This window comes from Carlito syrichta, unplaced genomic scaffold (genome assembly GCF_000164805.1).
Source record: "Carlito syrichta isolate Samal-C Ts95f unplaced genomic scaffold, Tarsius_syrichta-2.0.1 Scaffold315125, whole genome shotgun sequence".
Lineage (NCBI taxonomy): Eukaryota > Metazoa > Chordata > Mammalia > Primates > Tarsiidae > Carlito > Carlito syrichta.
This window is the reverse complement of record NW_007259221.1, coordinates 304,133-329,437: the sequence shown is the minus strand read 5'-3', so window position 1 is coordinate 329,437 and position 25,305 is coordinate 304,133. Positions and strand designations below refer to the sequence as shown.

The 25,305-nt window shown below is 35.6% G+C and overlaps 1 protein-coding gene across 9 annotated transcripts in view; it reads left to right on the top strand.

Annotated features, from left to right (window-relative positions):
• Positions 1 to 25,305, top strand: part of CAMK2D (calcium/calmodulin dependent protein kinase II delta) — a 323,725-nt gene that overhangs the window by 172,078 nt on the left and 126,342 nt on the right. For all 9 annotated transcript variants that reach the window (XM_008072334.2, XM_008072337.2, XM_008072331.2 and 6 more), the window contains exon 4: positions 4,374 to 4,428. In XM_008072334.2, coding sequence (XP_008070525.1) covers positions 4,374 to 4,428 — 55 coding nt within the window. The remainder of the gene's footprint in view (positions 1 to 4,373; positions 4,429 to 25,305) is intronic.

Below are 25,305 nucleotides of genomic sequence, written 5' to 3'. Positions count from 1 at the left end.
CACCGAGCCCAGCATAAATTTCATATTTAAAATTCTCGAATTTAAAATCTTTTTCCAAATAAGAAGTTATGCTGTTTCAATTTCTGAAAATTCATGTATTCATAGACTTGATTTTACGTTTCAGCAAACTTCAGAAAGGAATGACTGCCAAAATGTATTATAACCTATATTCTCATATGCTTCTCTCATTATCTTCTTTAAAACTTCTCTCTAAAAATGTTGTAGGGACAGCTGTTATTAGGGTAATCGTGTGCACTTTATGTGCAGCTTATGGCAATAGCAGAACAGTCAAAGCAAGAGCGTGGTGCAGTATGCTTCAACATGCTGCAGCCACATTGCTTTCAAGGCTGACTGTGCTGTCAGTCTTGAGCTGACAGCTGTGATGAACAGAATGCCGTGTAACTTATTTGTATGAAAAGGAATTGACAGTTATAGGGAATAATTCATGTAACATTTTGTAAAAGTAAACACAATTTTCAACCCTCAAGAAACTGTTTCAAAGAAAAAAAAAAGGAATGGAGACGAAAGGTAATTTTGACCAACAGAAAAGGCCTGAAGAGAAATAGATGATGTCAGAGGCTATGTAAGACATCATTTTCCAGACTGATTAGACATACAGTCAACTCTAAGAATAATAGTTGAAGAGTTACAAATTTCTAAAGAAAACATACCCATCCTCAGTGTAATTGTAAACACATGAAATATCTCTGTGAAGCCTATATTATGTCATTTTGTTAATAGATTAAGTGAAAATTGTGAGAATTTCATGTATTTCTGTTTTCCCAGTTCCTTTTTTTTAAAAAAAGAGGCTGGCATGGTGACTTACATCCGTACTCCCAGCACTTTGGGAGACTAAGGAGGGCAGATAGCTTGAGTCCAGGAGTTCAAGACCAGCCTGGGCAGCATAGGCCAGACTTCATCTCTACAAAGAGACATGGTGGTGCACACCTGTAGTCCCAGATACTCAGGAGACTGAGGTGGAAGAATCCTGAGTCCAGCAGGCTGAGGCTGCAGTGAGCCATAATCATGACTCAAAAAAAAAAAAGAAAAAGAGAGAGAGAGAGAGTCAAAGGAAGTAGGGAGGGACATAAGGAAGGAAGGAATAATGGAAGGAAATGGGTACATATTCATCCCAAGTAAAGATGATAGTGATTTTTTCCTACAATATCAATAATATTATTTATTCTGAATTAATCTCACATGGTCACATGATCAAATGGCAGCTAGACATATTAGAGATTATTTTTGAATTGTGTGAACTTGGCCAAATAGTTTTTCTTGAGCCATTGTCACATGCTCACTGGTTAAACGCTTTTGTATCATATGTTTATTAGGCTTGCAACTGAAAAACTCTTCACTTATTCAAAAAATAATTCATTTCTGAATAAGGATTATTTAGTATCAATTAGTATTAATAAGATAGTGGTAATCATGCTAAGAAAATTTTCCCCCAGTATAACCAAAAATTAGTACTGCTTATTCAGAGAAAGTACTGGTGATTTCCTCCTCATGTTGTGAATTTTATTTTTCATTTTAACTTGATGGCATGGACACTCATCTTACTTTCCAGAAAAATTACATGAATCTTTGAATGATCACAAGATTACTCGTTTCTTCTCTTGTCCCTTGCAAGATTCCATTGCAATTCTAGCTAACTGTTAGCACCACAAAGGCAGGGAGGCTAAATTGAACCGTATTCTTGTATTACACCATAAAAAAAATTACACAACCATACCATTATTTAAACTCATTTAAACACAGACTGTGTTATAGCTGCTTAATTAGGTATCTCTGAGACTGTCATTCAAAAAGCCACTGAGTTAGCCATAACCTGGCTTTCTTTACTGTGCTGAATGATCTTGAGAAGAAGATGTAACATCAAACCAAAACATTGATTTTCTCCAGCAGCATAAGTTGAAACAAAGGTAGCAGCTGGGCATGGTAGTGCACACCTATAGTTCCGGCTACTTGGAAGGCTGAGTTGGAAGGATTGCCAAAGCCCAGCAAATCGACGTTGGGGTGGCCGTGAGCATGCCACTGCTCTCCAGTCTGGGTGACAGAGTGAGACTCCGACTCAAAAAAAAAAGGTAACAGGCATCCCTGATACTGGCAACGTAAAGAATGCCTTTCACACAAAGTGACAGGAGAATTGCTTGTGCATCAATAATTCTATCTTTTTTTTTTTTTTTTTGAGTTGGAGTCTCACTCTGTCGCCCAGACTGGAGTGCAGTGGCCACTCCTGGTCACCACAGCCTTGACCTGCTGGGCTCCAGTGATCCTTCCACTTAGGCCTTCCAAGTAGCCAGAATTACAGGCATGCACTACCACACCCAGCTGATTTTTTGATTTATTGTAGAGATGAGATCTCGCCAAGTTGCCCAGGCGGGTCTCGAACCCACGGGCTCAGGCAGTTCACTCACCTTAGCCTCCCAAAGTGCAGGATTACAGGCTGAGCCACTGAGCCCAGCGCCCAGCTAATAATTTTATCTTAGATATACTTGCATATATAGGCATACTGAGCTTTGGTGAAAATTGCTGTCCAAAAACCTGGTATAATAAATGTTCAAAAATGATTTAATGAAAAAACACTTACAATGTGCCAAATCTCCGTGTGGGATGTAAAGACTTATGGTTCCTGTTTGGAAGAGAGAAGGAGGTTTTACATACTGAAGAAGAGAAAAGTATTAGATGTAGTTAATAAAGATAAAATATGCTGCATCATTGAACTCAAGGGTAACACTGTGACATACAAATAATGTAAGGATGGGAGAGTGCAGTGTGTTTACATTTCATGCACTGAAGAGTAGAGGGCCTGAGATACAACTGCTGGCTGCATTCCCAATTGCTTCCATTATAGACCTTCTCCTCATGTCAATGGCAATAGAAATCCACATTTAAATATACATATATATAAAATAAATGAAAAAAGAAATCCACATTTTACAAATGATAATCTATAATTAAGGGCAAGAAATTTCTGGAGAGAGATTCTGAAAAGATTTTAGCAGTGGGCCAAGGGTGAGATCCAAAGGGGAGGGAATTTAATTATAAATAATGGCAATTGTATTAAGTCTACAAGCTTGAGTATTTCATTGGGTACTACAGACTCCCTGTGTAGATTATTGTAGTTTATGTGATAACCTAATGTTTTCTTAAATTTGGAGAACAGGGCATCACTGCATGAGGAACAGGACAAGTCATAGTAGAGATCATTATCCTTTTGTGAAAGCAATTGTGTTCTATAAGTTTGCTACTTGTCCTGCCTTCTGTGGCCCCTGTGAAGGTCAAGGCATCATTTCAAGTGGTTTGGATAAATAGGAAGAATTTACTGTCTATGGGAGGTGACTAGGGGAGGCAGGGACTTAACATAAATAGCAAAAAGCAGTATGTCAGCTTTACATATGTGATTTAATTTAGCATTGTCAATAAAAGTTTAGCTCATTGGAAAATTTAAAGTAATATTAATTTGAGGAACTAGTAGATTATTTTATTGAAATGTCTAGCTGAATATTTTTGGCTGTTTACTTGGTAAATGGATTTTGGTGACTTGAGTAAAGAAGTAGCATAATAAAAACTGTGTTTTGACAGTTTGACCAGGGTGTGCCATGTAAAAATTCTTGGACAAAAGGGAGAGCAGAGACAGGAGACAATTTATTAAACTCAAGATCCCTCTTACTACCTATTACAGTGATCAAGCATGAGTTGATAAAGACTTGGACTATGGTAACAGCCAAGGAAATGGCAAGGAAGTGGGAGAATTGCTAGAACTTGATAACTTTGAATATAAGGATATATATTATAATGGTTATTAACATTTATTTAGCCTTTACCTAGAAATAGGTAGACTTACTTTTATTGTCTCATTTAATCTCAATCATTTTATGAACTATAGACACTAATATCACAAGGGATTTTTTTCAAGATCACATAGATAATTTTTTTCAGACTAGAACCTAAACTTTGGTTTCTAGCTGAACCCAAGCCATGATGTAAAGGATACAGTTTTCTCCGAGGCTAAAATAAAGTGTAATGCTAGCATTTCTGGTTGGGAGATAGATTATCATCAGAAGTCTGACTTGGCCAGGCTCGGTGGCTCAACCTGTAATCCCAGCACTTTGGGAGGCCGAGGCGAGTAGATTGCCTGAGCCCTCGGGTTCAAGACCAACCTGTGCAACTTGGAGAGACCTCGTCTCTACAATAAAAAAAAAGATAGAGCCCAGCAGATGGATGTTGGGGTGGCCATGAATGTTCCACTGCACTCCAGCCTGGGTGACAGAGTGAGACTCCAAAAAAAAAAAAAGAAGTCTGGCTTAATGTTGATCATTGTCATGTGTATAACACAAATTCATCTCTTTTTCCTTTTTTTTCTTTAGTGCGACTTCATGACAGCATATCAGAAGAAGGCTTTCATTACTTGGTGTTTGATTTGTAAGTATGCACTCTGTGTTCATTTATTTTTGTAGTCTATTTGAAGACCATTTTGAACTAAATATGATTCATCTCATTGTATAGTCCAAATTAATAACGTTCAACTCTAATTTTTTTGAAAAGAGGTTACTAGTCAGCAATGTTTTATTTAAAATTTTCAATTAACTTTCATAAGTGAAACATGACCGTTTCTTTTTGCATTGTCCGTTGTTATGTCATAAGTAGTTCTCAGTTTTACCCTGCAGTACAAAAATGACTGACATAAGCAAAATTTTCCAATGAATTTCCAAAGAATATGTAAAATTTATTATCTTATGCAAAAAGAAGACTCAAGCAAGAAGCCAGGATTACTAAAATTGATTTAATCTAATCAGGACTTTTCAACTGAGATTCTATCAGCAAGGTTGAAGGGAAAATAATAACTCTTGGCAGGGATATAGTAAAATAGTTCACACATATGGCTTGTAGGTGTTTAATAAGAACATACTTTCTAGAAATCAATTTTACACCATTGTGCTTATTGAAAGACTCAAAAATGTTCATATCATTTGACATAGTAATTTTACTTCTAGAAGCAAAGTCCATGGAAAGTATACTTTAAATTCAGATAAAATTTTATGAAAAAAGATGTTCATTGCATTATGCTTTATAATGGGGAAAAAAAAGAAAGGAAAAAGTCAACTTAAGGATTCAATAAAAGAGAAATAGTTGCATAATTACAGTACATTCATATAATAGATCACTCTCTAGCATTTAAATGTTATGTTCACAAAGAGTTTTGGAAAATATAAGAAAAAAGTATTTCACATGATATGAATCTGAAGGCAGGTTAATACTAGGTTTGATTAATTCACCCCTTCTATGATTTCTTTAAGAAACCATATTCTATCATTCTGTTTTTGATAGTGTGTGGGTTTGTCTTTATGCTCAGGATTCCCTTATGGTCTGAAGTTGACTCCATTTTCAGGTGTCAAAGTGACTTCCAAAGGCAGAAAAAAAGGAGTAATAATTCTATTGTATGAATTTTTATTCATGGAGAAAGCCTTTCTCAAGAGTCCTTCGGAAGATGTCTGTTAATGAATCCTTATCATGATTTGCTTCTCAAGCCAAGTATTGGTAAAGAGAATGGAATAACAACAATTGGCATTGGCTAATCATAATTTACTCTGTAGGTCTGGTAAGGGAACTGACCACCTCTGAATCATATGAAGCCCATAAAAGAACTAAACTATGATTTTGTTACTAAGAAAGAAGGCAAGTCTTGCCTGTTGGTTAGGCAACCAAGCATGTGTATGCTATAGAAGACTAAAGTTCTTCTTATGCACAGCCCTACTGCACAGGCTCCTTTCTGCAGTCGCAGTCCATCCGTGGCTTGCTCATGTGCCTGTGGTTTGGCACCACTCTATGTTGTTCTAGTAGTCCTTCCTCTTCAGTTCTCTCTGGGAGCTCTTATTTTTACTTTTTCATTGTTTGTTCTTCTTTCCTGCTAGTCCGGGATCCTCTCTTTTATGATTTTCTTTCTTGGATTTCCTTTTAGCCATTTTTTAGGGTAGTCATGCTAGCAACAGTTTCTTAGTTTTCCTTTTTCTGAGATTTCCTTTGTCTCCATTTCTCCTTTATTTCTGAAGGATATTTTTGCCAGATATAGAATTATATAGGTTTTCAGTTCTTTTATTTCAATGTTATGCTACTTCCTTCTGGATTTCTTTGCTTTTTGTGAGAAATTGCCTGTCATTTTAATTGTTTCTCCCTAAAGATAAGGTGTTATTTTACTTTGCTTTAAAGGTTTTTCCTTTGTCTTTGGTTTTCCAAAGTATGTCTGTGATGTGTCTTGGCTTGAATTTCTTAGGGTTCACTTAGCCTATTGAATGTGTAGATTTATGCCTGACAAACAGAAAATTTTTAGGCCTGCCTTCTTTTTCCTTTCCTGTTAGAAATCTGATGATACAAATGTTGGCTGTTTTGTTATAGTCCAATAGATCCCTGAGGCTGTTTTTCCCCCAGTCTGTTTTCTTTCTATTAGTTCTGCTGTTGAGCTCATTGAGTTTATTTTTAAAATTTCAGTTATTATTATTATATTATTTTTCAGTTCTACAGTTTCCTTTTGGTTCTTCTTTATATTCTCTCTCGCTCTCGCTCTCTTTTTTTTTGCCAAAACTTCCTATTTTTGTTTGTTTTAAGTGTTTTCAAAAGTGCTCACTGAAACCTTTTTTAAATGATGTTGGATTCAAAATCTTTGTCAGATAATTCCAACAGTGTCATCATCTTGGTGATGGTCTCTGTTGATTATCTTCTCATTCAAATTGGGATTTTCCTGGTTCTTGATATGATGAGTGATTTTTCTGGACATTTAAGGTATTATTTTATGAAACTTTGGATTAACTAAATAATTTTTTAGCAGACCTTTTCTGATACCAGAGTTCCCACTCAGCCTCAATTGATATGCCTGGGTGGTATTTCCTTATTGCTGGACAGGGATTGGAACACAGGTTTTGTTTTGTTTTGTTTGTTTGTTTTTTCAATATTTAATGGGAAAAATGCATCTTCCGTTTTGTTTTTAAATCAGACCTATTGTCATTTCTCAATGGATTAAATTTTTCAACTCTTCTTTGCTCTACAAATCAAAGTATGGTGTTATAAACTGAGATATGTCTTTCATGTTATGATGAATACTGAAACACTTTTGATAGTTCTCATTACTTAAGTAAAATCATTCAGAATTGGATTTGATAACAACTTTGTCAGGAGAAAAAAACCTTTTCTGTACCCATTTAGGTTTAGTGTCTCAGAACATGAGAATTAAACTAACAGAATAAAAGCACACAATTTTTATTAATGTTTATGTGCAAGGGAGTTCACAAGAAGTAAAATTCAAAGTAGCAGTTAGACTCAGGGGCTTTTATATTCGTTTAACAAAGAAAAGAGGATTTGAGCTTCAAGGGATAATAAAAAATTGATTTATGAAGAAGTAGCTAGTAAATATATGATTAAACTAGTGGAAGAAAAGGTCTTTATTAGTAAGATCTGTTTTTGGAAACTCATCTTGCTGTTGACTGCATTCTGATAAGAATCCATTCTTTCTCATTGGTATGAGGGAAAAGGGAGTACCTTCCTGAAAGAGAAATTTATACTCTGCCTTTAGATAGATAAGGGAAAGCAGAGGATTCTTCCTGCATTTGCTGATTCTCAATTACCTTTAGCTCAAAATAATCCTTATGAAAGTGGCATATTTCGGGGTGGCGTATTCTGATTCCTTTCTGCTGCAAGAAGCACTTGAGTATTAGGTGAAATCCTTTGATTCTGCCAGTTTTCCAGTAATCATGTTATTTATATTTACACTTTAAATTGTGTAGGCTTTCTATATTTCTTTCTAAAGTTAGGCAGTGATAAGAATCATGTAGAATCATGTAGTTTCATGTACCATTTTTAAAAAATTCAGCACCAATTCAGAAATTGGCAAAGAACATATTAATGAAAATAGTAAAAACAAAAAATGATTTTTAACTAGGGTGAAACTTTACATGCAAACAATAATAATTTGAAGTATACTGCAAAAGGCAACTGAACTTATGCTTCTAGAATGAAGAGCTCATACTCTTTGCAATTATTCTTTAGTATTTGAGGGTTTTTTGTTTTTGTTTTGAATCAGAGTCTCTGTCGCCCAGGCTGGAGTACAGTGGCACACTCATGGCCACCCTAGCGTCAACCTGCTGGGCTCCGGCGATCCTTCTGCCTTAGCCTTCCAAGTAGCCGAAACTACAAATGCATGCTACCACGTCCACCTAATCTTCGATTTAGTGTAGAGACGAGTTCTCACCAAGTTGCCCAGGCTGTCTGCAACCCACGTGCTCAAGCAATCCATTCGCCTTGGCCTCCCAAAGTGCTGGGATTACAGACTGAGTCACCGAGCCCTACCTGAAGTTTGTAAAGTTGAAGAGGAGGGTTATCAGTAGTTATTATCAAAATACTCTGCCAGTAAATGAGATTAATAAACTAGTTAAATAATCCAGTAAAGTATATAGTTTTAGAGCACAATTGGAAAACAGTGGTTAAAAATACATATTTTCGATGACTGAAAAGAGAGCATAACAGATTTAAGTATTAATTCCTCAAAATTACATGATTGTTATGGAGATGATCTATGAAAAGAATAGTAAGAAGCTTTAGAAAAGGGCACATTTTAAATATAGTTAAGAAAAGTACTGTCTTAAAGATATCAATAAAATATTCATATGGGAAAACTGGAAGCCACTTACTTAACCAGTCAGTTTCAAGATAAAATAACTGCTTGAATTCCTAAAGAGGAATGTTTCTTGTATTCTTCCTTTTGATGATAGTTTTGGCAGTGTGGTACTTGTGCATACTTCCTGTGGAATGTAAGCTATTCAGAATCTAATGGAAGTTCTATTTTTATAGGTGCATTGAGTCTTCTTCTAATGGAATACTTTTTACTTTGTAAAGAGCAAAACAGAGGAATATATGAGTTCTAAGGAAAAAAATTATTCTTGCTATTTTGAATTTATATATTTTTGTCCAGGCATATATAGCTATTTTCAACTACAAAACTTTAATAGTCACTTTTGCAAGTAGACTCAAGAATCAGTGGGAAAGGCTTTCATAAAAGCAAAGTCATCTTCATAACAAATAATGAACTGCCCCGATTTTTCCTAATCATTCTTTCTCAGAGTGTGTGCCTAGTAGGATTTTCAGGCACACTTTAGCAGCTCTGGGGAGCAGGAAGGGATAAATCTATAGAAATGCAGATTTATCTGAAATCTAAGAGAGAAAATGAAGCTAGATTATAGTCCCCAAGGTAGAGAAGCCTTTAGGCAAGAACTTTGGCCTTAAGCAGATCAGGCAGATCCAGTTCATTTCTAGCGCTGATGAGAAATAAAGTCTTAACAAGGGCAGTCATCTGAATATATGTGTTAACAGAGAGAGAAAGCTGTTTTCCCTCTACTGACCTTAGGTTCACTGGCAGGTGCCCTGTAACAGATTGACAGAAGACAGATTATGAAGAGAAAAATAAACAGAAGTTTAATAGCATGTATGTCATGCATACACATGGGAGTACTCAGAGTTGAGTAACTCAAAGGGGTGATTAGAACTTGGGCTTGTTTACCATCTTACCAAAAGAACAATTTTTTTTTTTTTTTAAATAAAGATGAGATCTCACTATGTTGCCCATGCTGGTCTCCAACTTCTGGTCTCAAGCAATCATCCTGCCTTAGCCTCCTACCTAAAGTGCTGGATTATAGGCTGGAAACAAGATCAGTAAATTTTTAAGGAAGCAACAAAACAAAGGAAAAGGATTTTGAGTCCCTAAGGGCAGCAAATTATGTGGGAAGATAACTATATGAGGAAAATTAGTTGCAGATAAGGGCTTGTTTTTATTAGAGTTCCTTATGTAGATTCCTCTGGTGGAGTCTTCAGGCAGATAAGGGTCTAGGGTTGTCTCTAGTGGTTAACTTCTGTCTTCCCTGAAGAGAGGATAAGGAGGAACACATATACAAACTTATTTTAGGCAAATCGGGGGGAAGTCAAAGAGCTTTTCTTATATTGCTTCTTCTCAGTTGCTTTCAGCTCAATTGAATTTTTATTGTGACCAGGGTGCAGTGGCTCGCGCCTATAATCCCAGCACATTGGTAGGCCAAGGAGAGAGGTTTTTGCCTGAGCCCATGGATTCAAGACCAGCCTAGGCAATTTGGCAAGACCTCACCTCTACAATAAATCAAAAAGTTAGCTGGTTGTGGTGGCGCATGCCTATAGTTCCAGCTACTTGAAAGGCTGAGGTGGAAAGATTACCTGAGCCCAGCAGGTCGAGGCTGCGGTAACCATGAGCATACCACTGCACTCCAGTCTGGGCGACGGAGGGGAAAAAAAAAGAATTCTTGTGGCAAAGTGATGTATTTGGGGTGACATATTTTGTTAACCTTCACTAGTGACAAATGTATTTCAGGAATCCTATGTCAGAGAAAATCTGTATCATGTGTATATTGGGTCAATACCTACTTAAGAGACAAAAATAAATGAATAATTACAATGTAGTACAGCTTGTGTTGGGATAGTGTTCAGCATACACAGACTGAAACAAACTCTTAGATTAGAGGCAGCTAACCCAGTTAAAAGTTGCTGAGGTAAGTTTTGGTTTGACTAATTAAAAAAAAAAAAAAAGAACTAAAAAGGTATAAGTACTTTGAAAGTGCTTTTTAAAAGACTGTTGAGTCTGTTTTGAGAAATTTGAGTCTATTTTGGGTTTAGCTGGCTTTTTTTATTCAAGAAACAGTTAAGCTGTATAAAATGGAGACTATTTTAAATAAAAACTCTGATGCTGTAAACATACTGCCTTTCTAATTTTTTAAAAATCATATTTGAATCAAAACATCTGGGATATTTTATAATAAAATTCAATATCCATTATAGAGAAAATATGAGTCTAGTTACTAAGTCTCTGGGAAAATACAGGCTTCCCAAAAGTTACAAACCATTTTTATTATTCTTTTATCTACAATTTATGGTAAAAAGACAAATCTGAATGATTTTTTAATTGAAAAATTAATGAAATGATCACTGGTTCTATAATATTTTTTTAAAGAAGAACACTTTAAATGACCATTACATTTTGTTTTTTCATAGAAAAGGATGTTTTTTTCATATACTTTTGATTCTGTTCTAAGTAGAAGCAAAACATGCTTAACTTCTTGTGTATTATGGTACTCCACTGTAGCAAACTGAATTCTTCTACCCACATGTCTTGGTTCATTTATGTTAATGAAAACTTTCCATTTGTGTGGGATAAGGTAGAAGCTTGTCTGATGAGGACTCTAGTTTGCAGCCTACAAAAGGAGGTAGGCTTTTCATGAGAAATAACATTTGATGTTATCTGTAGAATGTTATCTGTTGTCAGGGATAATTGTCATAAATTCTAGAGGGCCAATTGCTGTTTTATCTGTTCACTTTAGTAGTTTTTAGTCTTTAATGTGAATAAGGATGCCTTCTTGATATATCTGTACCATCATAATTTTTATTCTTTCATAGAAACCTGGATTTCTTGGTGTTATATTAACTCCCTGTCATATAAATCTGTATGAAGTAACTGAAAATATTATGAAATTTAGGATTTTTTTGAAACTTTGCTAATTTTTTTAACTTTTTTTTTTTACGTTGTTAAACAAAGCTTATTAGAGAAAGAAGAAAGAAAAGAAAGAGTGACATGCCAGAGCTGGCATGAGTAAAAGAAAACTCTGATTTTTTTTTAACTTTTATTAAACTTTATTTTTAGAGCAATTTTAGGTTCAAAGCAAAAATGAGTGAAACATATAGAGAGCCTATATATCTCCTGTTCTCAACCATGCGCAACTTCTTCCACTATCAGAATCCCCATGTAACATTAGTATACTTGCTACAGTAGAACATTTGATAAGATTATTTTGATACATCATTATGACCCAGAGTCTGTAATTAACATTAGGGTTCATTATTGGTGTTGGACATTTTATGAGTTTTATCAAATGTTTAATGATCTGTATCAACAATTGTAGTGTATCATACGGAATAGTTGCGTTGTCTTAAAAATTCTCTGTTCTTTACCTGTTATTTCCTCTCTATACCCTAAACCCTGGCAACCACGAGTCTTTTATTGTTTCCATACTTTTACCTTTCCCAGAATATCTTACAGTTGGAATCATACAGTATGTAGCCTATTAGATTGACTTCTTTCACTTTGTGAAAGAACAATACAGGTTTAAACTGTGCAGGCCCACTTATACATGAATTTTCTTCTGCCTCTGCCACTCATGAGAAAACAAGAACAGCTCCTTCTCTTCCTCCTTCTCCTTAGCCTACTCAGCATGAAGGTGATGAAGATGAACATCTCTATGAAGATCTACTTCCACTTAATAAATAGTAAATATATTTTACCTTCCTGATGATTTTCTTTCTGATAATTTTTCTCTAACTTTACTGTAAGAATACAATATATAATACATATAACATACAAAATAAGTGTTGATCAGCTATAATATCAGAAAGGTTTCTGAGAATTAATAGGCTGTTAATAGTTAAATTTTGAGGACTCAAAAGATATCCAAAATTTTTAGCTATGTGGGGGGGTTGTCACTCCAACCCTTGTGTTGTTCAAGGGCCAACTGTAGACATTTAAGTTTCTTCCATGGCTTTTCATAACTTTATAGCTTATATTCTTATAGTGCTGGATAATATTTGATTAGCTGGATATTCCAGAGTTTAGTCACCCACCCAATAAAAGATGTCTTGGCTGCTTCCAAATATTGGTAATTATAAATAAAGCTGCTATAAATATTCACACACAAAGTTGTTTGTTGTTGTTGTTGTTGTTCTGTTTGTTTGTTTTGTTTTGAGCCGGGATCTCAACCTGTCACCCAGGTAGGAGTGAAGTGGCACCATCATGACTCACCACAGACTCCACTTCAGCGCCACCATGCCCAGCTAATTTTTTTATTATTTTTTTGTAGAGACAGGGTCTCACTATGTTGCCTAGACCAGTCTTGAACTCTTGGGCTCAATCAATTTCCTGCCTTGGCCTCCTAAAGTGCTGGGATTACAGGCGTAAGCCACTGCACATGGCCCACATGCAGGTTTCTGTGTGCACATAAGTTTTTAATTCCTTCAGGTAAATACCAAAAAGCACTACTGATGGATCACTTGGTAAGAGTTTGTTTAGTTTTTTCAAAAATTTCTAGTCTTCTTAATTGGCTTATTATTTTGCATTCCTGCCAGCAATGAATGAGAGTTGCTGTGGCCTCACATCTTCACCAGCATTTGGTGTCAGTGTTCTTCATGTTGGCTGTTTAAATGTGTGTGGTAGTATCTCATTGTTTCAATTTGAAATTTCCTAATGACATATGATGTTTAACATTTCATATGCTCACTTATCATCTGTGCATCTTTTGTGGTGAGGTGTCTATTCAAGTCTTTCAACTGTTTTTTAGTTAGTTTGTTTATTTTCTTATTGTTAAGCTTTAAGAATTATTTGTATGTTTTAGATAAGAGTACTTTATCAGATGTGTTTTTTGGAAGTATTTTCTGCCAGTCCCTGGCTTTTCTTTTCATTCTCTTGAGAGTCCTCTTTGTGGAGTGGAAGTTTTTATTTGTTTTGAGTTGGGAACTCACTCTGTTGCGCAGGCTGGAGTACAGTGGCATGATCATGGCTAATCATCGCCTCTGCCTCCTGTGCTCAGGTGACCTTCCTGCCTCAGCTTCCTGAGTAGCTGGGACTATAGGTGTGCACTACCATACCCAGCTGATTTTTTGTAGAGATGTGGTCTTGCTATGTTGTCTAGCCTTATCTCAAGTTCCTTAGCTCAAGAAATCCTCCTGCCTCAGCCTTCCAAAGTGCTGAGATTACAGGCATGAGCCACAGTGCCCGGTTGAGGAAGTTTTTAGGTTTAATTAAGTCTAGCTTATCAATTATTTCTTTTATGGATGGTGCCTTTGGTGTTATATCTAAAAAGTTATCACCATACTCAAGATCATCTAGCTATCTTATGGAAGTTTTATAGTTTTTTGTTTTTATTGAGGTCTGTGATCCACTTTGAGTTAATTTTGGGGGTGTATGTAAGGTCTGTGTCTAGATTTATATATGTATGTATTTATTTAATTTGTGTATGGATGTTCAATTGTTTCAGCACCATTCATTGAAGAGCCTTTTTTCCTAGTGTATTGTCAAAGATCAGTTGACTATATTCATGTGAGTATATGTCTATATTTTCTATTCTGTTCCATTGATTAATTTTAGATTCTTTTGCCAGGCTCACAGTGTCTTGACTACTGTAGCTTTATAGTAAGTCTTCATGTTGGGTAGTGTTAATCTTCTAATTTTGTCATTTTCCTTGAATAATATCTTGGCTAATCTAGGTCATTTAGCTCTCTATATGAAATTTAGAATCAGTATGTATATATCCACAAAATAACTTGATGAGATTTTATTGGGATTGCATTAAATCTGTCTATCAGTTGTTGTGTGTGTTCTGACTGCTTCACTGACAGCTATTTCCCCCATTTTCTCCCTTCTCCCTGGGCCTTCCTATTCCATGAGACACAACAACATAGAAATTAAGTCAATTAGTAAACCTATAGTGACTTCTAAGTGTTCAAGTGAAAGGAAGAGTTGCACATATCTCAGTTTAAATCAAAAGATGGAAATAATTAAACTTAGTGAGGAAGGCATGTAAAAAGCAGAGACAGGCTCTGAAATCTAGGCCTCTGTACCAGTTAGACAAGTTGTGAATGCAAAGGAAAAGCTCTTGAAGGAAATAAAAAGTGCAACTCCAGTTAACAGAAGAAAGAAAAGAAAGCAAAATGGCTTTATTGCTAATATCCACAAAGTTTTGGTGGTCTAAATAGAAGACTAAATCAGTCACATTTCCTTTAGCCAAAGCCTAATTCAGCACAAGGCCCTAATTCTTTTCAATTCTCTGAAGACTGAGAGAGGAGAGGAAGCAGTGGAAGAAAAGCTGGAATTTAAAAAGAGGTTGCTTCATGAGGTTTAATGAAAGAAGCCATCTCCATAACATTAAAGTGCAGGGTGAAGCAGCGAGTGCTGATGGAGAAGCTGCTGCACATGGAGAAGCTGCTGCACATTATCCAGAAGATCTTGCTAAACTCATTGATGAAGGTGGCTACACTAAACAGAGTTTCAGTGTAGATGAAACAGCCTTCCATTGGAAGAAGATGCCATCGAGGACTTTCATAGTAAGAATGGAGAATTCAGTGTCTGACTTCAAAGCCTCAAAGGACAGACTGACTTGTGAGGGGCCAATGCAGCTGGTGACTTTATGTGCAAGTGAGTGCTCATTTATCATTCTGAAAATCCTAGAGTCCTTAAGAATTATGCTAAATCTACTCTGCCTGTACTCCACAATGAAACAAACAAACAGCACATCTGTTTACAGCATGGTTTACTGAATATTTTAAGCCCACTGTTGAGCAAAACAAGACATTTATTTCCAAATATAATTGCTCATTGACAATGCACCTAGTCACCCAAGAACTGTGATGGAGATATACAAGGAAACAAATGTTGTTTTCATGTCTGTTAATACAACATCCATTCTGTAGCCTGTTGATCAAAGAGTCATTTTGACTTTCAAGTCTTATTATTTAAGAAGTACATTTCATAAGGCTATAGCTGCCGTAAATAATGATTCCTCTGATGGATTTGGATAGAGTAAATTGAAAGTATTCACCATTCTAGATGCTATCAAAAGCATTTCTGATTCATGGGAGGAGGTAACAATATCAACATTTAGAGGAGTTTAGAAAAAGTTGATTCCGACCCTCATGGATGATTTTGAGGTATTCAAGACTTCAGTGGAGGAAGTAACTGGCAGTTGTGATGGAAATAGCAAGATAACTAGACTTAGAAGTGGAGCCTGAAGATATGAGTGAATTGCTACAATCTCCTGGTAAAACCTTCATGGATGGGGAGTTGCTATTTATTGATCAGCAAAGAAAGTGAGTTATTGAGATGGAATCTAGATGTGAACACTATTGAAATGACAACAAAGGATTTAAAAATATTATATAAGTTTAGTTGATAAAACAGTAGCAAGATTTGACAGGATTGACTCAATTTTGAAAGAACTTCTACTATAGGTAAAATGCCATCAAACAACATTATGTGCTGCAAAGAAATCTTGTATGAAAAGAAGAATCAATCGATGTGACAAACTTCATTGTTGCCTTATTTTAAGAAACTGCCATGGCCATTCCTGCCTTCAGCAATGACCATGCTGATCATTCAGTAACCATCAACACTGAAGCAAGACTCTCCATCAGCAAAAAGGTTATGACTCCCTGAAGTCTTAGATGATCGTGTTAGCATTTTTATAGCAGTAAAGAATTTTTAAATTAAGTTAGGTACATTGTTTTGAGAGACAATACTATTACACACTCAATAGACTATAGAATAGTGTAAATGTAACTTCATATGTATTGGGAAACCAAAAAATTGGTGTGATTTGCTTTATTTCGATATTTGTTTTTAGTGCAGTAGTCTGGAACTAAATCCACAACTACTTCATTCGTAGCACAGTACCTTAAAATAACAAAATATTTCTTATTCCCCTTTCTTCTCTTATGTCTCATTGGTGTTATTCATTTCACTTATATATAAGTACATATACACATAATACATACACACAAACATACGTATTTGAAGAGTTAATGTTTTTTTAAACAAACTGTTACCTGCTAGATTAATACATAAGTACATATACACACAAATATACATCTTTGAAAAATGTGTTGCTGTTTTTTTGAACAAACTGTTACCTGTTAGATCAATTTAGAATATGAAAAATAAAAGTTTCTGTAACCATTGTTTATTCCTTCTCTGATGGTCTTCCTTTTTATATATAGATCTGAGTTTCTGAGCTTTATAAATTATCCTTCTCTCTGAATAACTATTTAATATTTCTTGCAAGACAGGTCTATAAATTTTCTATTTTTTATGTGTCTGAGAAAGTCTTTATTTGTTTTTACATTTGAAGGATAATTTCACATGGTGTGAAATTCTAGGGTTTTGATTTTGTTTGTTTGTTGATAGCACTTTGTTTCACCCCACTCTCTTCTTGCTAGCATGGTTTCTTAGAAGTCAGATGTAATTCTTATCTTTGCTCCAACATAAGTGTTTTTCTCTCTGGTTTTCTTTTCAGAATTTTTTCTTTATCTTTGTTTTTCTGAAGTTTGAATACAGTATACCTATATGCAGTTTTGGTATTCAGCCTGCTTTGTGTTCTTTGAGTTTCCTGATTCCGAAATTTGTTGTCTGACAATAATTACTTCCAGAAATTATTGGTAATTATTATTTCAAATATTTCTTCCATTCCTTTCTCACTTTTCTGCTTCTGCTCTTCCCATTATACATATTTATACATTTTTGTAGTGCCCCACAGTCTAAGTTGTCTTGGATATTCTGTGGGGGTTTTTGGTTTTGTTTTGCTTATGATACTTTCTGTTGTCATACCCTCAAGCTCAGAGATTCATTTTAGTCTACTAAGGACCCTAACAAAGGCATCCTTTTTCTTCTGTTACAGTTTTCTCACATCTTTAGCATTTATTTGGGATTTTTTTTTTTTTAGTCGGAATCTCACTCCGTCGCACAAACTGGAGTACAGTGGCACGCTCATGGCCACCGCAGTCTCGACCTGCTGAGCTCAGGCGATCCTTCCACCTCAGCCTTCTAAGTAGCTGGAACTACAGGCACATACCACCACAGCTGGCTAATTTTTTGATTTATTGTGAAGATAGGGTCTCACCAAGTTTCCCAGGCTGGTCTCGAACCCCCAGACTCAGGCAATCCTCTTTCCTCGGCCCCCCAAAGTGCTAGGATTACAGACTTGAACCACCGTGCTCAGCTTATTTTGGTTTCTTTCTTAGAATTTTCATCTCTCTGTTTACATCATCTACTTCTTCTTGTATGATGCCTACTTTTTCTATTAAGTTCCTTAACATATGATTTATATTTTTTAAAAATTTCTGGTCTGATAATTCCAACATTCCTTTCATATTTGACTCTGGTTTTGATACTTACACAGTCTCTTCAAACTGTGTTTTTGCCTTTCAGTATGACGTGTAATTTGTTGAAAGGTGGGCATGAAAATATGGGTTAAAAAAAAGCCTGTAGTAAATAAGCCTACAGTAATATAGTGGGAAGGTGTTGGGAGAAAGGAAGTGTTCTATAGTCCTATGGTAAGATATAAGTCTGTGGTAAATCTGGACCCCTAGGCTGTGACCTTCACTAGTGCTTAAGGCTGGAGCTTATTTAGAGTTGGGTATTTTCATTCTTCCAAGTCCCTTCATCTCTAATAAGACTCATGCAGGCTAGGCTCTGCTACAGTGGTTTTTCTGTCGACAGACCTTGTTAAGATGAGTAGAATGCTCTTCCATATTTCAAAATTGTTTCTTTTCTCCTCCCTCTGCCAGAAGCAAGCAGAGATTTTTCCTCTGATATATTTACTATGAGGACCTTATACAACTCTTGGAGATAAATCCCCTCCCTATAATTGGATTCACTTAAGAGTTTTTAAGCTCTCAGACTTGTTCACATTGAGTCTTCAGCAATCCATCAGACAGCATCATGTTAAAGTTCATGTTTTCCTACCTCCTGATGATTCTGAGGGGGTTTCTGCTCATAAATTTCTGTTCTGATAAATTGTGATACTCTTTATCTAGCTGTCTTACTCACCAGTTCCAGAAGCCCTAGTGTACACTGTAACCTCTCTTCTTTGGCAGATCTAAGAAGAGCTGTTAATTTTTTAGTTCAGTTTTTTGCTTGTTGTTATTACAGAGTGATGACTTTTAAGCTCCTTACATGCTAGACCAGAAACCAGAAAATCTTACAATATTTTTTTCTAATCTTAAATTTTATAAAATACAACTAAACGCTTCTAAAATGTTTAGATTTCAAAATACAAGCAAGGCATAGTTATTCAATATGGAGGTCAAAATCAAGACTAGAAATTTAAATGTTTAAGACATGTGCAGAATAATTAGTTTGATCCAAGTGTTTCTCATACACCAAGATAGCCAAGAGTGATAAAATAAATAGTTTGATGTTTCTAGAAAAAAACGAAAACTTAAAAAAAATCACACTCCATCGAAATTTTATGTCCTGAGTCATTAAAGAGATTTACTACCTCCTTTGTTCAACTAGATTTTTAAAGCACAGTTTTCTCAAAAAGCTAATTAAATGTAAAATCATAGATGCTTCTTAAAGTGCTGTCTTCTTAAGTAAATTCTTTGCAGCTTCTGGGTCAGATGGTTCTCCTTGAAAAAGGTTAGAATTGCTGTCTTGGGCATTAATTGTCATTTTGCAAACAGTATCTGTGGACTGTCAGTGACATTCTGCTATGAAAGAGAATCTGGAAAAGTTACAGTTTAAAAGAGGTTGGACTAAGTTTAACAACATCTTCAGTATGTGATGATATTTTCTGCCATGCGCTCATCCATTTCATCTCTTAGCCTGGATTTTGCAGGCAGGAAGCCCAACTCCCACTTAATCCCTGCTTACTTTTCACTTCTACTTGAGACACCCAAACTTGGCAGGTTCTACTGTTGGCTCGCAACCACAACCTCCCACTCCCCCAGCTTTGGTACTTTAGACATTCTCTGCAAATAGATTTGCTATTATAATACATTTCATTCAGTGAATACCGATTGAGTGCTAATTGTATGTGAAGCACTTTGCTAAATACTAAAGATAAAACCATGAATATGATATAGTCCCTGCCCTGCCACAAGGAACTTGCAGCCTAATAGGGATAAGACACCTGGAAGGAAATGATGTCTAATGATCTCGGGAATGGGAACACTTGAGACTCTACACTATAATTTAAAGCAAAAAACTGAGTACTACATATTCTCACTGATAAGCAGACCCTGAACATTTACCATAATACTATAAGAAAGGGATTGGCAGTAGTAGGATACTGCCAGGGTGGGGCAGATGATGGGAGTATCATAACATCAATAATGGTACCTGATCTCAAACCAGGCAAAGTGGGGACCAAAAGGAGGTCCAAACTTTGCCTGTGTGATGTCCACTTGTATACTTAATCCTGAATTGTACCCCACACCTTTAAAAATAAAAATATATTTTAAAAAGTAGAATTTACTTAATTATAGTTTCTAACTCCTCCCTATAATGCCAAGAGGAACAATATGTGCTAAGGCTCAAAGGAGAGAGACTGGAAAATTGTAGAAATTTATAGTTCAGTGTAGATGAACCGTTAAATTTGAGATTTGAAGAACCCACTTCCCAAAACACCATCTAGATTTATCATTCCTCACACTAAAAATAGACCCTGATTTTGCAAAAAGGGAGTCAATGGAAGTAAACGAGATATGTGTTTAGAAAAATCATTGTAACTACGAGTTGGGAAATGTGTTGGCATACTGATGAGAGATGCTAGTTTTTGGAACTAAACAATGCAGTGGGAATGAAGAAGTAGAAAGTGTTAAGAGTAATTAAAAGTGGTAGAAGTAATAGATATGATAATTAATTGGGCCTGAAACTCTTGGTTGAAGTCTTCTGTTAAGACCATTTTATTTCTAAATAGCTACAATAATCTAATTATAGAAAAGGATATTTTATTTCTCATAATGCTTTGACTTGCTAATTGATAGCTGTGTAATTGAGAATAGTTAGCACAATGACGTTTTGTTAGTAGATATTTAGCAGACTCAGAAATAGCGTTCAGTGTTTCTGGAATTTTGACTATGTGAATAAAATAAGTAAAATGTCTAAAATAAAAAAGATAATGCCAATAGGGTCAAGGAAAGTATATGACTTTTGACAAACAAGCAGATTTTGAGAAAAGATCTTCTCTTTACTAACAATGCAAGGATATAAATGGCGCTAAAGCATACTAGGCACTCAGTAAATATCTGTTGAATTAATGACATTATTTGACATTTTAAATAGGTCAAAAAATAGAAGCAATTATTTTGTATATATCAATATAAATTGTGTATATTCATTCTTTATGTATACAGATATCTTACCTAACATATGCTCATATTGTGTGATGTTTGCCAGTTCTGTAAGGTGGTGAGTCAAATATCTAACTGAGCAGAGCTATTCCATCACAGTAGTCCAGATGAAACTTAAGAAAATCATAAGCTTGTTAACTGATTTAATTTTAAAAGGTAGAACTGAAACATTTAAAATACCAAAAATGGCTAATATTAATGTAGTAATAGTTTTTGTGGCTAATATTTGACTAATAATTTCAGTGTGAGTTGGTACTTAAGCATCGTCTGTCTTTCCTTATGCCTGTCTATCTATCTGTCTGTTGGACTTTCTGCTCACCTACCTGTTATTTATCCATCAATCTTTCCAGTCATCCAACGAGCCATTTGTGTGTGTTTACAACTGTTATTGGTGTATTTTGTATGAGTTGGTGTGGTTATCAATTTAAGGTTTAGATGTACAAGAATAATTGTTTTAAGTAAGATTTATATTTTAAAGAATAGTTAAAAGATAAAAATGTGATTTTTTATAAATGCTTTTGAATTTTATGTTTGCATTTTGAATCAGTGACCTAACATTAATCAGAAATTCCATTGGATCATCCAAAAAAAGCTTTTCACATAGAATTTTGAAGAATTATAATTTGTGTTCTTGTTCATCTTTCTTCTTTGCTATTTTAGTGCAGTGATAGATGTGTTTATGAAAAGTTTTATATAAAGGAGATTTGCTCTCTTGAATCATTATTTTACATTGATTTTACTGTAATTTCTCATATCTCTGTGAGTGTGAGTGTGAGGAATCAGATCTTAGCAATTAATACTTTTTTAAATAAAAGGGAGCTTTCTTATTTCCCTAAGAACAAGCTTTGTTCACCTATGCTTGATATATTCATGTTTAATGGCCTGATTTGGCACTTAACAAGAAATTAAACCTATGTACTACCAAGCTAACCTGTCTGTCTTCCCTATTGAATAGGTCTCTACTTGCCTATCTTTGCTTTTCCAGTGTTTTGCTCAGTTCTTGGAACTAAAACATACTAATAAATATTTGTTTAGCCAAACTGAATTCTCAAGATCCTGCATTCATTTATTCATTCACATATTAATTCAGCAAATGCATTTAGTGTCTTTTATGTAGTTGGTACAGTGCTGGTACCTGGAGTCCACAATGAGAAAAATGTTGTGCCTCTCTTCAAGGATGTGAAGTCTTTTGAATATTCATTTAATATCAACATGCATATGTTCAAAACACCATAGAGGTAATTTGGCTGTACCATGTATATAATTTCCTTCTGTCCTGTGTCTTTTTTACTTGTCTTTCCTCATCTTCCAGGGCTTGTTCCTTGGGCCTCATGAATTTTCTGTTTATATTCACTTTCTAAGAATCTCATACAGTATCATGGCTTTAAATTCTATCTATAATGACACCCAAATTTAAGATTGCTGCTCAGACCTCTACCCAGACTCCAGACTTGAATATTTTGTAGCCTACTAACCATCTCCACTTGGATATCTAATTGCTATTTCAAATTTAAGACACCTAAAACAGATTTTCTTATTTCCCTAAGGTCAAACTTGCTTCTGTCAGTTAGTGGCAACTCCATCTTGCCAGTTTTCAGGCCAAAATCCTTAGAGTAATTATTCACTCATTACTTATTTCTCTTACTCACTGTATCTGATTCATCAGCAACTCCTATTAGCTTCAAAATACATTCAGAATTTGATAACTCATCACCATCTCCACAGCACCACTTTGGCCAAACTGCTTTCATCTCTTCTGTGGATCACTGTGAAAGTGTCCCAATTAATTTCCCCATTTCTACATTTGGCTTTCTGCAGCCTAATCTCAACACAGCAGCTAAAGAGATCCTATCAAAATTCAAAAGCGCCACTCCTCTGCTCAAAACTCTCTACTGTCACATCTCCTGTCATTCTGCCCCTGACTCACTGGGCTCCAGCCACGCTGTCCTCCTCATCCTCTGGAAGATGTTGTATATAACCCAACTCAGAGTATTTGCATTCCTTGTGCTCTTGGTCCTGAGTGTGCTCCTCTCCCAGAGGCTTACATGGCTTACTGCTCCCTGCCCTCAGGGCTTGGCTCACAGGTCACCTTCTCACCCTCTCAACCAGTCCTTTCCTGCTCACCCAATCTAAAAGCTACTCTTCATTCTTCACTCTTTCCAATCCCTTCCTTGCCTTTTTTCTTTCTTTCTTTTGTGACACTTACCACTACCTAATCTACCATTAATTAATTAACACATCTCATTAATTACGTATATCACCCACTAGAATGTGTCATGGATGCAGGGACTTTTTTGATCAGTTTTAACCCTAGAACCTACACACAGTAGATGTTCAATACGTATTTTCTCAGAAGAGCATGTGAGAAAGCTTTTGAGAATGAAAATTTGTTTTGTCAAGGGTTTAGAAAGTTTAAGTGGATAGTTTAGGTTTTCTTTCATCTACTTGCTACTTTGGATACATAAGGGTGCCACGGTGCCAACTATTGCTCAAAAATCACAGAAATTGATTTTTAGTGAATACTAAAACTGGAGATGTAGTTTAGCTAAATATATAAATGTGACATCATAACACATATTTTAAGAAATGAATGTAGCTATCAGGGAAGACCCCAAAAAACCATAGCATGTATAAAAAAATTGTGCATTTATTCTTGCATGTTTAAACTTCAGTCACCTTCAAAGTACTCTTCATTTAATACAATATACCTGTCAAGATACCTTCTCCACTGCTCTAAACAGTTTGTGAACTCGTTAGTTTTGATGCATTTTCGTGCTTCTGACTTTTTTGTTTCACCTCGTCCACATTGGCAAAACATTTCCCTTTGAGGACTTTTTTCTTCCAGAGAAGTCACTTGGGGTGAGATCAGGTGAGATCAGGTGAATACAGAGGGTAGGGAACAGGGATCATGCCATTTTTAGTCAAAAACTACTAAACACTCAACATGGTGTTGACAGGCATGATGTCATAGTAGAAGAACCAGTCATCTGTTTGCCACAACTCAGGATGTTTCTTCTGCAAATCATGATGCACCCTTCTCAAAATTCCCAGATAAAAACTTTGTTGGCTTTTATCAGAGCAACAAATTTCAAGTGTACTATAAGGGGACCGCCCCCAAAAGATAATTCTGTTTTTTTTGAGTCCTCCCCTCATATGCCTGTATGGTTAAAATAAATGTAAGGTTATGAAACACAGTAATTATGATGTGCTTAAATTCCAATACTGAATCTCTTGATTATTATGACGCTTAAACAATTGAAATATATATATATAATTTATCTTGACTTTTTCTTAGGGACATTTGGTTACTTGTTTTTAGCCAGTAAACTAAAATTAGGATATTTCATTATTCTGGAAACCTAATGCTAATTATGGTAATTATTTAGACAATTGAAGTCATTCTTGTTATTCTCCCTCTCAAACTCACACGGTGCCAAGACTGAAACATGCAATGTATACATGGCCTAATGTATTTCTTCAGTGGTTGCATTCTTCATTGGAGTCTTTGGAAAGAAAGACTCTTTTGTTTGCTTTTTTAATCACTTATTTTGGAATTTGAAAACTATTCAACCCCTTCCAGAAATGTTGACCCAACTGGGGCGTTTTCATGGGCAGTAAGAAATATTTTGTGCCCTCTCTTGCTTCAACAAAGAAACCCACTGATCTGAAAAAGGGACATCATCATATTTGGTTTCTTGTCCTAGCATTAGTGATGATGTGAACTTTTTCTGAGAGAATGCCTATCTGATAGTCTTAAAACTGAAAACACTTGAGGACTATGAATAGAATGATGAATAGAAGGCATCAATAGAATGATGAATAGAATTGCAATATTTAGACCCAAGACCCTTAAAATTTATGGCTAGTGCTTGAAAAAGCTTTATAACTAATAGCTACTGATATTGTGGAGAAGGAATTCTTTCCGCATATACTTAGACTAAAAGGTTTGTTTCTGTAACTTTGTGTTTTAATATTAACTGTTTCTCTTGTTGGCCACGTCAACATGTCAAATTTTTTTCTTTCTTTCTTTTTCTTTTCTTTTTTTTTTTTTGTTTACCCGGGTAGTCTCATTATTTTAAAAACGCAGAAACGGATAAAAATAAAGACGCTGCTCTTCCTACTGAGTGTTGCAGTAAAAAGAGAGTTTTGAGAGCCAGGCTCGGTGGCTTAGCTTGTAATCCCATACCTTGGGAGGCTGAGGTGAATGGATTGCCTGAGCCCGTGGGTTCAAGACCCGCCCGGGCAACGTGGTGAGACCTCATCTCTACAATAAATCAAAAATGAGCCGGGCGTGGTAGCGCACGCCTGTAGTTCCAGCTACTTGGAAGGCTGAGGCGGAAGGAT